Consider the following 14,758-nt stretch of genomic DNA (forward strand, 5'->3'; position numbering starts at 1 on the left):
GTTAGCTGGAATCCTACTGTTTTTCTTTTTTTTTTTCTTATTAATGCTAGTGGCCTCTCTTCAGAGAAAGAGTTTTCAATTTTTTTTTTTATGGATCACTTCCTATGAAGATTAGTTTCTGCAGTTCTTTATATTTTTCTCATTTCTAAAATCTGGCCTGTTTTATAATTATTTCTTCTTTCTTTCTTCCTTTATTTAATATAACTATTTCTTCCTTATTATTTTTTATTGAAGTCTTAGTACACTAAAAGGATCTTTGCTTTTCTTTTTACAAGATGATTCATCTTATCTTGCTTCTTTTATTCTCTGGATTTCTTTTCTTCCTCAACACATCAGATTTTAAGGAAAAGTTTCTATCTCAACTGAATAAAAGTTAAGTAGATGCTTGTTGAATGTGTGTTTAAATTTTGACTGTTGAACCAACTCCTACTGTGCATTACAGAGTAGAGCATTAATTAATCTGCTAATGTTTTCATCTTATGTAAAATCTTCATGCACTAAATCAAACCCTTAAATGTAGTTAATAAAAATAAACTAAAAGTAGACTGGCAATGAAGAAACCCTGTTTGAAATTTCTCTTGTATCCCATTTTGGTTCCACAACATATTTCTTATGACCACTCTCAAAAATTGAATTTTCATTTGAGGTGATTAAGAATTTTGTATTTTCTAGATAATAATCTTTGCCTTTCTCCCTTTGAATTCTCCAAATTCTTTCACTGCATCTTTCTTTTGTTTTCTGGGTTTTTTTTTTTTTTTTTTTGGTTTTTTTGTTTTTAGCTTAGAAAGATTTGCTGGAGAAACTTTATTAAAGCAGATAATTTTTGTCTTGGGGAAGGGAGTAAGATCAGAGGCATTTTTCTAAAAGCTACAACTGTCAAAAGAACTAGCATGAAGAATGGTTAGAGGTATGAGTGAGAAAGAAAGGTTACATTTTTACTTCGTGCAATTTCATATGGCAAATAAAAGGTTTGTTTGAGTTTTCCCAAAGGTCTAGCTAAAGTCAAAATAAGGAAACATCAGTTTTTGCCCCATGATTTTGTTCTCTCACTTGGAAAAAAGTAAAATTTTGTCATTTTTTTCTCAAAAAGGTCTACAAGGAAGAGAGGATAAGCACTATTTAGACTATGGTAAAAAGTATGTTCCATGATATTATGGCGTTGCCCTTGTGGGGCAGAAGTAACAAATGCTCAAAAAAATGTTCTAACTTAGCACATCCTGCACAATGTGGGTTGGATTCTGTTGTAAATGAATCTGATGGGACATTAAAATTCTTACCATGCCAGAAACATTTTTATAATGAGCGTGACTGCTACAATGAACCACAAAAACATAAAGTCCATGGTTTGCCTCTTTCATGGCATTTGGCAAGTTCACTACTATCTGCAAAGCAACGAACTTGAAGCTAAAAGAGGACCCAGAAAGACTGATTTTTTGTGTGGCTTCTAAAATCATCTTAGTCACACTGAATTCTTTAATACTCAATCAGAAGTAGTTACTGTACTGGTTTCTGGAGATAGGAATGAGTAAGATAGTCTTTGAGGATAGTCAGCAAAAGGGAGAGAGATACATAACAAAGCAAGGAGCACGTGCTATCATAATTATATATCAGGGACAATGGGGGCACAGATGGAAAGTTTTTAAATTCAGGATGCTCCTGAGACTGTGGAGAAAGCCATAGAGGGCATGTGATGGGAGCCACATTATAGTAGGTGTGGCCACGCATGAGCAAACACCTATGGGAATGAAAAGATGCATGGAATAATCAGGAAGTGATGGGGCAGCGATGAAGAAATATTTTGTGGAGAAGGGACCTCTTCCCTCACACCTTATGAACTAGTGTGAGAAATTAAAGAGTGAGGGAAGGAACAAGAGAATGGAAATCACTCTAGAACACACAATAATCATGCCATTTAGTGACTACTCTGTAGGATGCTAAATGTTTTACTACTCCTTAGCTTATTCAGTTTTATTTGGTACAACTCAATAAAGTAGATATTATTATTCCCATTTTACATATGAAGAAACTCAAGTTTAGTAAGGATACTTAACTTTTGGAAGACATACTGCTAGGAGGGGTAGACTTAGAATTTAAACCTAGATGTTTCCTAGTCTTCTCATATCAACGTTTTTTGGGGGGAGGGGGCAGGTAAAGTACCCCTAAAGTGCTGTAGGGGTTCAGGGATGAGCCAAGATAAACAGGCAGTGATGCAGATATGGCATCGTGGAACAGTAGCCTCTGGCTCAGACAAACTAGAGAAGTGTGTGGGATCTAGAGCAGAAGCTGTATGTGGTGTCCCTGTTGGGGAAGGTCTACAATGCTAGGCTGAGGAATTTGTACCTTCCTGCTTTACCTCCTCTACTACGATTTCAACCTGTGACTTCATCATTTTTTAATTTATTGCTATGTCTTGACCATTACCAGTTGTTTTGTCCACAGACTCCTGATTGAAGAATTGGTTTTCCCCTACCTCAATTAGGAGTTTGTAGAATGTAAACTTTTTCTATTTTATGTCTATAAAAAACAAGAAAAAATTATATATTGATTTATCTAGTTTAAAAATGATCAAGAAAAATAAAATTTGATTTTCTATCGTTTTAGTTCTCTATGTAAACTTTTCTTTATATTGGAGTGGCTAATTAGGAGTATAAAATAATCAAATTAGCCTTTCCACACTATCTGGAATGTTCTTCCTGTTTCTCCGGAAAGTTAAAAAAGTAACCATTTTCAACACCCAGAGCATTTAGAGAGCATTTAGCATCCCTCCTCTCCCCCATTCCTCTCCTCTGAAGTGCCCACGGCTGGGGTCCTGTTCTTTAATCTTCTGGATAGCCAAGCTGGAGCTACTGAGGCAGAAAAGTTAGGTTGGATCCGGGAAGCTGAGCTGCTGACTCCTTTTCAGAATGTTCAGGGAAGAGAGAGCCCCAAATAAGGAGCTAAGGGTGAGGCTCTGCTCTTTGATTTCCCTAATCTACAGGATAAAATTACAATTCATTCATACAAATCACTGTGGCCTAATTTATATTTTTTATCATAAACCTTACTAATCATACGACAAGGTCTAATCAGCCATATTTCTTGTCAGAGAAAGTAATAACATACTAAAAACAGTTTACTCCAGTCCTTTCTGCTTTTGTAATAGGTATTTCGTTTCATCTCAACGACATCTGCTTATGTTCTATAAACATGTGTGAAGGCTAGAATAAGGAACAAATCATTAAAAGAACTTTTGTTTTAAGGAAATGTCAGCTTAAAAACAGTAACATAAAACATGCTTCCGACTGCTTCACTACTGGCCTGAGTAAATGATGTTACCTGTGTTGATCCTGTGAAGGCCACTTTGTCTACATCCATGTGAGAAGAAATGGCCGCCCCTGCAGTAGGCCCGTAACCAGGGACAATATTCACTACTCCAGGAGGAAACCCTGCCTAAAAGATAACAAGTAAAATAGTTAGAACAGAACTGATCATTTAATTCTACAGAAAAAAGAGGAGAGTATGGGATCAAAGCTGCCTCTTTATGCTAATCTTATGAGTTTTTCTACAAAGAAAGGTTCATATAGGTGGTTTTATTATTATTATTCTCATTTCATTGTTTAGCCCACTTAAAATAACCTCAAGGGTTGCATTATTGAGGGACTATTTCTCCTTAGAGTAAGTTCATCTTTGACTTTCATGGATCATCGCTCCAATGATGGCTGTCTCAAATTTTATAATAGTAACTCAAAAAGATAGTGTGTGTAAAAGTGGTTGGTAAATTACTCACAAAGAAGGAAAACAATGTGTTTATTATCCATTCAGCAAAAATAAGAAGCTAAAGGGATCTTAATATTTTTAGTTTCTACCTGTTGATCAGGGCGTACCAACTAGGTTGCAAATTCCTATCAGCATTATTTAATCAGAAAAATGTTATGTTAAATCCCATTCATGATCAAGCTTCACAGATTGATTTCAATCTCAATTAAAGAATTATCAAGTATAGAGCAGTGTGGCAACTGAAACAACACAATGAAATTTCATGTTATTTGCATCAAAATGTCTCATTTTGACATCTCTTTTGCTTACTTTTAATTTGAAGTGAAGAATATTTTTAAGATATGGATTCAGATTTCCTGAATTTTAAATTTCTAGGGACTAAAGCTTATTTTTAAAATATTGGTATGATATAAAGGACAATAACTTGTTTGCAAGAAAAAATATATTAAAACAATCTAGATAGTTGATGACAATGAATGTTATGTGCTCTTTTGTCAGTTTTTGAGCAGGAAGGTAAATGCAGAGGAAACCATAATAGAAAAGAGAATATAAAGGTACTCCCTCATGGGTGAATGAGTTTAGAAATAATGTAGCCCAATGCTACAAGCAAGCATATTAGCTCAGAAGCCTCCAACCTTCAGATAGACTAGTTTAAACAAATTTGTAGAATTTCCAGGCTGTTAGTTGCAGTTATATACCAACTTACAGTTCAACATTTGAAAGAAAATCATAGCAATTTCAACATGAACTTGCATTCATGGGTGTTGGGCAAAAGAAATTTAAAAAGTGATCATAAGGTGGCAGTTGGACATGAAGCTTTTGGTCTGGCTTCCTGTCCTCCTTTGGGCAGAGGTTCATTTGGGTTGACTGCCAAAAGTCCCTGCCAGCAGCTATGCTTAATACGTCCCCACTGGACAGGAGCCATTGGCAGATAATGTAGTTTACAGTAGCAACAGATGAAGTCTTCCTACTGTAAATCAGGACTCCTGAGTTCTTGCACATACTTTTTTTTTTTTTTTAAGATATTTGAAATACAACTTTATTCTGATTCTAAACGAAAAGAAATGGGAATGACAGTAACAAACAAGATTCCACCTCTCAATATCGTCATGTGACTGTAGCAGTCTTATATTTGAAACTCAAGGAGGAAACAGTTGTGTTCCAAAACAGCTAAATATGCAGGTCCAAAAAATAAAGTTTTTTTTTAAGTGCCACATTCACTCCAAAGCCCATCCATCTCCTTCAGCATCCAAAGATTAAACATATTTTGATTTAGGAAACGTACCTCTTTTATTAAAGATGCCATGTGAAGAGCAGTCAGAGGGGTTTGCTCTGCTGGTTTCACAACCACTGTGTTTCCGCAGCTGAGGGCAGGCCCTATCTTCCAAATGAGCATGACCAATGGGAAATTCCACTAGAAAGCAATATATAACAATAGATTCTTTGTATTGCTGAAAGCCACATTTGCTAATCTAACTTCCACATTATACACTCCCTGTAGATGTTAAACAAGAATTGTAGTAGTTTTGTTTAATCATCTGGTATATTCTAATTAAGTTCATTGCTCAAAGCAACTCATAAATGCTAAAAAAAAAAAAACCCCTCCAAACAAACTAGATACAGGAAGAGAGCAGGAGAAAGTCATAAAATTTTATCAAGTGCTATTATTTTGAGTTATTTTTCTACCAGGAAAAAAAATCACTGCATGGTTTAGAAATCAAGCCTTACTATTAAATATATTGTAAGTTACCTGTAAGGGTTTAAAAAGTGTAATTATTCCTCCCTCCCTATAGGTCTTTAAATGTAACCATTTACCCAATAATAATATTTAGTAGTATTTAATTCCAAGACAAGTATCTTGCTAAAGACAAAGAAGTCTAGGGTCTGGAGGCTGACAGCTTGGTTCACATCTCAGCTCAATCACTGAGCAGCCGTGTGAATTCAGACAAGTTATATGCACTTTGTGTATGATTTCATCATCTGTAAGTGCTGAAAACAGTCCTCTCTACTTCAGAAGGTTGTCCTGAGGATTCATAGAGAAAGTGGGCCAAATGTTTAATGCAGTGAATTGTTCATCACAGGCATACAGTAAATATTAACAATTCTTAGTATTCAGGATTATGTAGTTTTTATGGGTTTTATTGGGATTTTTGAACTAATGAGCAATTTCATTCAAAATGTTAATATGTGTACATTTCAATCTCATTGGGGCAGAAGATAAGTCATTGCCACTTCCTCATCTAAGAACATCAGGACATTTTGTCATCTTTTTGTTTGGCCTTTTTGGCCTTTCTGAATATGTCAGTCAAAGTGAAATCATTGATAGTCTCCTGTTTGTTGGGCATAAAAGGAAATCTTCATGGTTCTGCTTAAAATGGTACTTTCTCTAAGAGGAATGTGGAGTATCAAAGCCTCTTATCTGAAGGTAGGATATATTCCATACTGTGCTCCAAATGCCTCTGGCACAGTTTCTTCCATTTAGTTAAGAAATTTCATTCAATTTGAACACTCTGGTTGCTACTATTCTCTATGTTGAGAAGTCCCATTGAGGATATGTTGATAGAAAGTGTTGGGGAGTGGTCGGCCATACTATACTTCACTGAAATGGTTGGCGTCTTGCACGATGACCACTTTGCTATGTACATGTAAAGCATGGGTCTTAAACAGAGTGCACAATACATCTTTTTAAAAACAAACCATAGAGTAAAAGGTTAAGGTTTGGTGATGCTGTATATGGAAACACCCTAAAGAGATATGCCAGAATTTAGGGCTTCCCTGGTGGCGCAGTGGTTGAGAGTCCTCCTGCCGTTGCAGGGGACATGGGTTTGTGCCCCGGTCTGCGAAGATCCCACATGCCGCGGAGCGGCTGGGCCCGTGAGCCATGGCTACTGAGCCTGCACATCCGGAGCCTGTGCTCCGCAGTGGGAGAGGCCACAACAGCGAGAGGCCTGCGTACCGCAAAAAACAAACAAACAAACAAACAAAAAACCTCTAAGAGATATGCCAGAATATAGATAGGTTTCCAGACTACTAGTTCGTATCCAAAGGGTACAGCCACAGAGAGACCCAAGTTCAACAGTTACTATATTTGCTCCCATTTAGCAAATATCTAAGCATTCATTTGTGCCCAAGAAATCTTCATTAACAAATGAAATAGAATTAGAACTCACTTTTTTTTGACTGAAAATTATATGAGAGCAACTTACAGGAATGATTTGGCCACACACACCAATAGGCTCATTTCTTGTATAAGTAAAAAAGTTTCCATCTGAAAAATAAAACACACAATCATTTCTAGACAAATGTGCTTGATATTCATAGAATGGTGGTTTGGGGCTGATGTGAGAGGAAGGTATAGACAATAATTTAAAAAAAAGAAAGAGAGAACATATCTCTGCCTATTTAAAAAATGAAAAACTGAGCCCTCAAATAGTAATTTGAAATGAGAGGAACCATAAAACTGAGTTAGGTCAAAGCAAAGATGCACAATTGGAAAAGATCTGAACAGTATTTATTCTATCTCTGATCCTATAGGAGGGCTACTTTCTAAATCATACTTGTTCTCAGTTTCCTTTCTTTCATGATAAAGGAAATAAAAGGTGTGTAACTAAGAAAGAAACTTAAGAGTTCTGTTTCTGACAGCTCTGAGTTCTACCAGTAATTTTTAAAGTGCATAATATAATTTAAAACATAGTAAAATCAAAATATAGTAGAATTAAAAAATATCTCCCTGTGAGTGATAAGCCTTTCCTACTGGCTTGTTCTAAAACGTCCTCTTCTTTTTGCCTACCAAACTCTTAATCTATGAAAAAAATATGCCAGAAGTAAAGGACATTTCCATCTGGATTTGATTGATTCATATGCCTCAGAGTTTGATGTGGTCATCCTGAGGTTGCACTGTGCTTTGTGTTCATTCTAGTTCCTACAAAAGCTTCCTGGCTATCATAGCAAGAAGGCTACTTATCAAGATCTATTTGTACTTTAAATGGTTTCTCCCATTTTATCAAAGGGTAAAGTAAAATTTTCTGAAATAACCACAGTTCTTGGTCCCATCGTGGTCTCACTCTCCCCTTTCCACTTCCTGGCTCTCACTTCTAACCAGCGGGATGCTCCAGTTAGACTGGAAATGCACTTCAGGGCCAGTCCTGGAGGGTGTTGTATTTCCACAGTCAATACGTTTATATGAATTAAATTCTACTTGTAATGTTTTCCAACTCGATGCCTTTTCATATTCCTATCCCATTATGTGCATACTCTATTAAAATACTAAAATGCATACACATTCACTCACACAAATTCTTAAGCTATAAACACAGACCCATCTTTCTTTGAAACTATTTGAAACAAATCAATGTGAATTAGTTTGTTTAATTAGTCTGCTCTAACTATACTGAGTTAGACGAGGCACAGATGACCATAGCTGACTCATACTGGAACGTACAAAGAGGCTTAAATAATTACATTATAGAAAGGGTATAAATGTCACCATTGGAATAAAACCCAAATAAATAATTTTAGAGGCCAGCTCTGAAAAGTTTGAGTCCTTAGAGAGACAACTGCTTAAATCAGTAATTGTGGGCATACGAATGTTCTTACTTTAATATTTTCTAAAGTATCTATAGTGTTCTGCATAGTTATGTTGAAACAATTTTAAAACCGATATGATGAATCTTAGCAGAACGTCCAGGTTCAGAACTGCATTGTCTCAAAGTCAAGAAGAAAATAATTCTGCCCTACTTGGTTGACATCTTTAAAAGAGAGAGTTTGGAATTTTTCATCTCTACAATAATCTCCTCACCCCTACCGTCACCCACGGTGGTTTCCCAAAGCTACTTACCAATGGGTATCGTGCGGCCCTGGATCTTGTCAGCCCAGCCTGCACAGTAGCGTAATGTTTTTATACAGCCTCCTAAATCCATCAGATATGCATTGGAAAATAGTTTTCCACCATTCATTGACTCCATTGTCTGAAAAAGAGATCACACCCCAAATCTAAACTTCCACAGAAATTTTAGATTAAAAAAAGTCAATATTTTGAGTAATCGTGTGCTAGAGAATTTTGAAACTACTAGAAGAAATACTGTAAGCAATCTTTTGTAACCTCCTCTTTTTAAAAAGGAGACTAAAAAAAGAGTTAAAAGGACTTGCTTAAGATCATACTTGCTTAAGGACATAGCAAGATCTGGGTAGAAAAGGTAGTGAGATTCTGGTTTCTAAACCCTAGTGCCCTTCTATCTCATTCTGAACGTCCCCCAGTGAACCAACTTTCTAAGAATTGGTCACAATTTGATATACACACAGCTTGTGAGAGTGGCACTTAGTCTCCTTAGTCAGATTAGAGTTCCAACAAGATTTCACTTATTGTATTATACAACTGTGGGTGACAATTTACTGTCAGTGACCATTAATAATGCCTCAATAATCATTTTTAATTTTTACATCCCATCTGGATATTCACACAAACATGGATTTTTTTTTTAATCCATGAGTTTTCTTCAACAAAATTTTAAATTGTGAAACTCAGTTTTGCCACTAATATCAAAATTATTGTTTGAATGGTCAGGCTCTGTAAAGTTCAACATTTTCTAGTCTAGTGCCCTAATGGTTTTAAGATGACCTATCTCTTCTTTTCCTCCTTTTCTTAAGCAGAACTGTAAAGACTTTGGGGTGTAATGTTCTGCTGGGGCAGGAGTGTACAGGTGATAAACTCTTAAATCAGTTCCTTATCTGTTGTACAGTCTTCTCTCTCTGCATTATATTGTATGCTACCTCAAAACTTAATCAAACATGATTTTTTATTTTATTTTATTTTTTTTTTGTGGTACGTGGGCCTCTCACTGTTGTGGTCTCTCCCGTTGCGGAGCACAGGCTCCGGATGCGCAGGCTCAGCGGCCATGGCTCACGGGCCCAGCCGCTCCATGGCATGTGGGATCTTCCCGGACCGGGGCACGAACCCGTGTCCCCTGCAACGGCAGGCGGACTGTCAACCACTGCGCCACCAGGGAAGCCCTCAAACATGATTTTTGTATGCTTACTCTTTTATCCCCCCTTATGATCTTATGCTGACAGAGGCAGTCAACATTCTGTAATTCACAGATCGGATAAATTAGGGAAGGCAAGTTTTAACAAATTCTGATTTCTTCCTGCGGGATGTTTTGGTTACTCTTGTTGTATTGTGTATAACTTCTAATTCCATATTTTTACATACTTTGAATTATGCTGAATCTTTGATTGGATAATAAATGGCCCTTTGATTAACTATAATTGCTAATGTTGATTTTAAAAAACATAAGCCTTTTTGTTGCCGCCAGTTAAGATTCTAAAGGTAGTAAAAACTTACTCTGAAATCTGATGTTGCTGTTGCTTTGTGTTAAATTGGCTTCTCTAGGAAAAAACAAGGAAACACCTCACCCACCCATTTTACATGCTGATTCATGTAACTGCTGAAATGTGTTTTAAAAAGCAGTATACATAAAAATAACATTTTTATAAACACATGAATGGATTTTCCTTTATTATTTGCTTTTTCACCTATAAAAAGAACATACTTTATTCAAGACCATTGTGAACATGTACATTTCAGGAAAGGAAAAAGTGGCCATTTTATTAACTGTCTTTTGTGGGCTAGATTATGGAGAAATAAGGTTTATTTTAAAGAAAAATCCTGGGCACCTTTAACAAACTCCATGAGATTTTTTCACTCAAGGAGTTCAGTGGTCAAGTTCAAGAAAGCCGGTATATTATTCTAGGATCTTCATGCTGCATGTGACCTTATTTTATAAAGGCTCAGAAATTCTACAGTAAAGGAAAGAAACTTGTTTAATTCAGGGTCTGCCCTGGTGGCCCAGTGGTTAAGACTCCATGCTCCCAATGCAGGGGGCCTGGTTTTGATCCCTGGTCAGGGAACTTGATCCCATATGCATGCCACAACTAAGGAGCCCGCCTGCCACAACTAAGACCCAGTGCAACTAACTAACTAACTAACTAACTAAATAAAGCAAAAAAACCCAGTGTTTAGACTGTAGACTGTATTCTGGGAGTAGACATTAACATCATCTAAAACCAGAGTGCAGATTACTTACTATCTGAGAATAAGCTCAGTGGTACCATTCATATACAAGAGCTGGTAGAAGTGTTTTTGTTTTATTTGTAGAGAGTATATAGTGAACACTAAAATCAAAACAACTCACCAATCCAAACAATGAACGCTTTCTAGAGATTTTGAGTTCTGCGTAGTTCGGTTAATACTCACTGCCAGGAGCAGACGATCTCTTTCGATTAAATCAGCCAACTTGTTTATTAGCCGTCCTCTCTCTGAAGCATCCATAGTACGCCATGGAGAGCCAATCTGAAAAGACTGTCTTGCGGCCTTCACTGCTTTGTCAACATCCTCCTGCAAGTCAAAGAATTCAATTCGTGGGCTAAATATATTAGCAAATCCAGTGGCAATAACCCTATAAAATACACTAAAACTCCTCGTAAGCTGTGTCTTCATCAGCCTAATTCCAGCATACTGTACAAACTCAACTACCATATATTGGAATTATACCTGCTGCCTACTCTTTGGAATGATGAGTGCCACACACATAGCACATGCTTGATTTCCTAGAATAGAAATATTATATTTTAATAGTTCCTATCATTGGCGTGCTTACCATTACCATCAGGTAATGTTCTCATTGCTTTACACCTATTTTTTTTTTTTTTTTTTTTTTTTTTTTTTGCGGTACGCGGGCCTCTCACTGTTGTGGCCTCTCCCGCTGCGGAGCACAGGCTCCGGACATGCAGGCCCAGCAGCCATGGCTCACGGGCCCAGCTGCTCCATGGCATGTGGGATCTTCCCGGACCGGGGCACGAACCCGTGTACCCTGCATTGGCAGGCGGACTCTCAACCACTGCGCCAGCAGGGAAGCCTGCTTTACACCTATTAACTCATTTAATTCTCAATAATTTTATGAGACAGATACGTTCCCCATTTTACAGATGAAGAAACTGAAGCAAAGAGAAAGAGGAGATTTGCCCAAGCTCAGTAGCTGAAAGTGGCTGAACTGTTTTAAAAGGAGCCCAGCTGACTGTAGAGTCTTTGCTCTTCACCACTACATTTTACTGTTTTGGTGATTGGTTTGTTAAGAGTTCCAGGGAAAGCTCAAGATCTAAAATAGTGAATATCTTCTTGGATCTCTGGTGACTTTATGGGCTGTGTACTCTCATGAAGAACCTACTGAAGGGTGAATAAGAACTGTGTTTTGCTGTTGAAGAGTAAACATTATAAACATGTGCTCATTCCTCTGGTTCAGAGGGAAAAAGACACAGAGGCAGCGGGTCTGGTATAGAGAAAGGGCGGTGTATTACAACCTCTCATTTCCCAACTAGGTACAAAGAGTTCCTTTCAATCCCTAACTAGGTAAAGAAGTCAGTTTCTTATTATTAAGGCACTGCTTAAAATTACATTAATTCAAACAAAAGTCAAATAATTGAGTCATTTCACACTCAGTCTTCTTGCCGTCACTCATGTGTCCTCACTCACATTCTTTTTTCTGAACTGGTTTATTCCTCCTGTTCTTTCCTAGTCTGCCTCAGTTAAATACTTTCCCTGGCCACTCATTCCCATAGATCTTTGTTCAGATCCCATTTGAGCGCCTATAGAATACACCTACTACAAAAATCACTACCTCTTCCATTACTACTTTATTTGTCTTTTTTCCTTCCTCCATCAAATCAGCTGCAAACACTTTAAAGGCATAGATTTTCCCAATCTTCTTTTGCTTATCAGTCTGGTCACTACATGGAGCTACATAAGCTCCACAAATCATGGTACCTCTTAGGCCAGTGGGTTGTCTTTTGTGCAGGAGCCATAGTTTCCTTAAAGAATCTGAAGGGAAAATTGTCCTAAATTTTTTTAAGTTGCTCAAATTAAGCTGAACCCATTCAACGATGATACCTTCCCCTTTGGGAGGCATGGATCTCAGATTAATATTCCCTGCCTTTGATTATATTCAGTCAAGGAGTCCCAAACTGGGGATTCCCTGGTGGTCCAGTGGGTAGGACTCCACACTTCCACTGCAGGGACACGGGTTTGATCCCTGGTCGGAGAACAAAGATCCCACGTAGTGCCACCAAAAAAAAAAAAAAAAAAGAAGAAGTCCCAAACTTACAAGTCTGCATATTAAGATACAAGAAAAGTAAGTTATTTTTACATTATTTATCACCACACTAAGATGATCGTGGGCCAGAGGGATATTTTAGAAGTATAATTTGGTCTGATTAAGTGATAATATTATCACAGTACAGATTACAAGCAAACATTCTTTCACTGTAACCATCTTACACTTGTGTATCTTTTCTTTTTTTTTAATTTTTAAATTTTATTTAATTTATTTTTTTATACAGCAGGTTCTTATTAGTCACTTGTGTATCTTACTGTCTAACTTTTGAGAGAATAGTGATTATGTACAATAAAATACATGTATTCTTACTCTCCCTTCCTGAGAAATATATATACAGTCATATTTTGGGCAGTCAGTTAATCACATTGATTGCTTATATTTGGACATTGTTTTATGCCATAGGTTCTCACCTTTTCCAAATTATATTGGAAGAGCACTGTTGAAAAAAATTAAAAAGCAAACCACAAGAATCTGAAATTGCCAGCATGACCTGTGGATACCACAGCTTATAAAATACATGCTGCTCTGTGTTTAGAAAGGTCTGTGTGACACAGCTTTCGTTTAGATCCTTCTGCTCCATGTTCCATCATCAGCCTTAGCCAAATATAGTTTATCATAGGCATCCTGGCCTCTCAAAGGGATATGGAATAATTGGCTTCGAGACAAGTAACTCTGCCATATGGAAAATATGTTCCTGGAGAATGCTGCTATAAATATAGACGTTTTGTGGTTATATCCTTTGGATCATGCTCCTCCTTTTCTCATATATCTTATCTTGCTGGCACAGAAATAGAATAATGGTAGTTAATATATAAGTCTGGAACAAAACAACCCTGATCTGAATTCTGGTTCCTCGCCTATTAGCTATGTAAGCTTTGAAGCATCCATCTATTCATTCATCCATCTATCTAAAGATTTGCTCAACACTCTATTCTGTAGCATTCTTATCATCAGGCTGCTAACGATAAAGTAGTGAAGTAAAGAGACTGGCCTTTTGAAAGTTCCAATTGTGTGGGAGAAACATACAACCAAATAATCACATCATTATTATAAACCATGAGAAATATTCTGAAGTGAACTATATTGTGATATGATTTCTCTCACCTTTGGTTTTCTTATCTTTAAAATAGGGATAATGTACCTCATGGAGTTGTGTTGAAGATTAAATAAGGTGACACTTGAAACACATTTTCTGTGACAGACATTATGTTAAGTGTTCATTAAATGGTAGTAAGTGCTATTGGAATCAGAGCAGTCAAAACAACCTTAAAATAACTATCAGCAGATGTAGTGTGTTTTAAACCTTCCTTTCAGTTTTCACTGCCCTGTATTATTTTAGGCTGTCATTATCTCGTATTGTTGCTAGCCTTCCTAAGTCCATTTTCTTCTCTCCCCAAACTGTCTTGCCTATTGCTACCAGGCTAATCTTCCTCAAATAATTTGACCTTATCACTTTCCCTTTCCAATATTTGCAAATGCCCCCTTTGCCCACAGTCCTTAGGTCAGACTTCTCTTTCTGATTTTTTCAAAGCCTAGCATTTTGGGGCCCCACTTCACCTACTCAAACTTGTGCTCACATTTTTTCTACTCTATCTGACCCAACTACTTCTCACCTTTGCTCCTATAATTCTCCTCGCCCAGAATGTTCTACCAGCACACCCCTTTCCTTTCAAAATCCTACATATTCTTTAAGACCCAGCTCAAATATCACAACCTACCTAAACCCTTGCCAGACTAATCCAGCTTGATAATAGCTACTAGTTAAGAGCTTACTAAGTTCCTGCCACTATGCTAAACCCTTTATAACCCCACAGTTACTGCTGTAGTTAAGCATC

At 37.0% G+C, this 14,758-nt stretch overlaps 1 protein-coding gene across 1 annotated transcript in view; it reads right to left on the reverse strand.

The window, feature by feature from the left end:
* ALDH1A1 (aldehyde dehydrogenase 1 family member A1) overlaps nucleotides 1–14,758 on the reverse strand; it is a 56,892-nt gene that overhangs the window by 16,217 nt on the left and 25,917 nt on the right. Inside the window, exons 4-8 of the mRNA XM_060100493.1 lie at nucleotides 11,009–11,149; nucleotides 8,594–8,723; nucleotides 6,963–7,024; nucleotides 5,042–5,170; nucleotides 3,316–3,429 (exon numbers count right to left, since the gene is read on the reverse strand). Of these exons, the coding sequence (XP_059956476.1) occupies nucleotides 3,316–3,429; nucleotides 5,042–5,170; nucleotides 6,963–7,024; nucleotides 8,594–8,723; nucleotides 11,009–11,149 (576 nt within the window). The remainder of the gene's footprint in view (nucleotides 1–3,315; nucleotides 3,430–5,041; nucleotides 5,171–6,962; nucleotides 7,025–8,593; nucleotides 8,724–11,008; nucleotides 11,150–14,758) is intronic.

The sequence above is a fragment of the Mesoplodon densirostris genome, chromosome 6 (genome assembly GCF_025265405.1).
Source record: "Mesoplodon densirostris isolate mMesDen1 chromosome 6, mMesDen1 primary haplotype, whole genome shotgun sequence".
Taxonomy (NCBI): domain Eukaryota; kingdom Metazoa; phylum Chordata; class Mammalia; order Artiodactyla; family Ziphiidae; genus Mesoplodon; species Mesoplodon densirostris.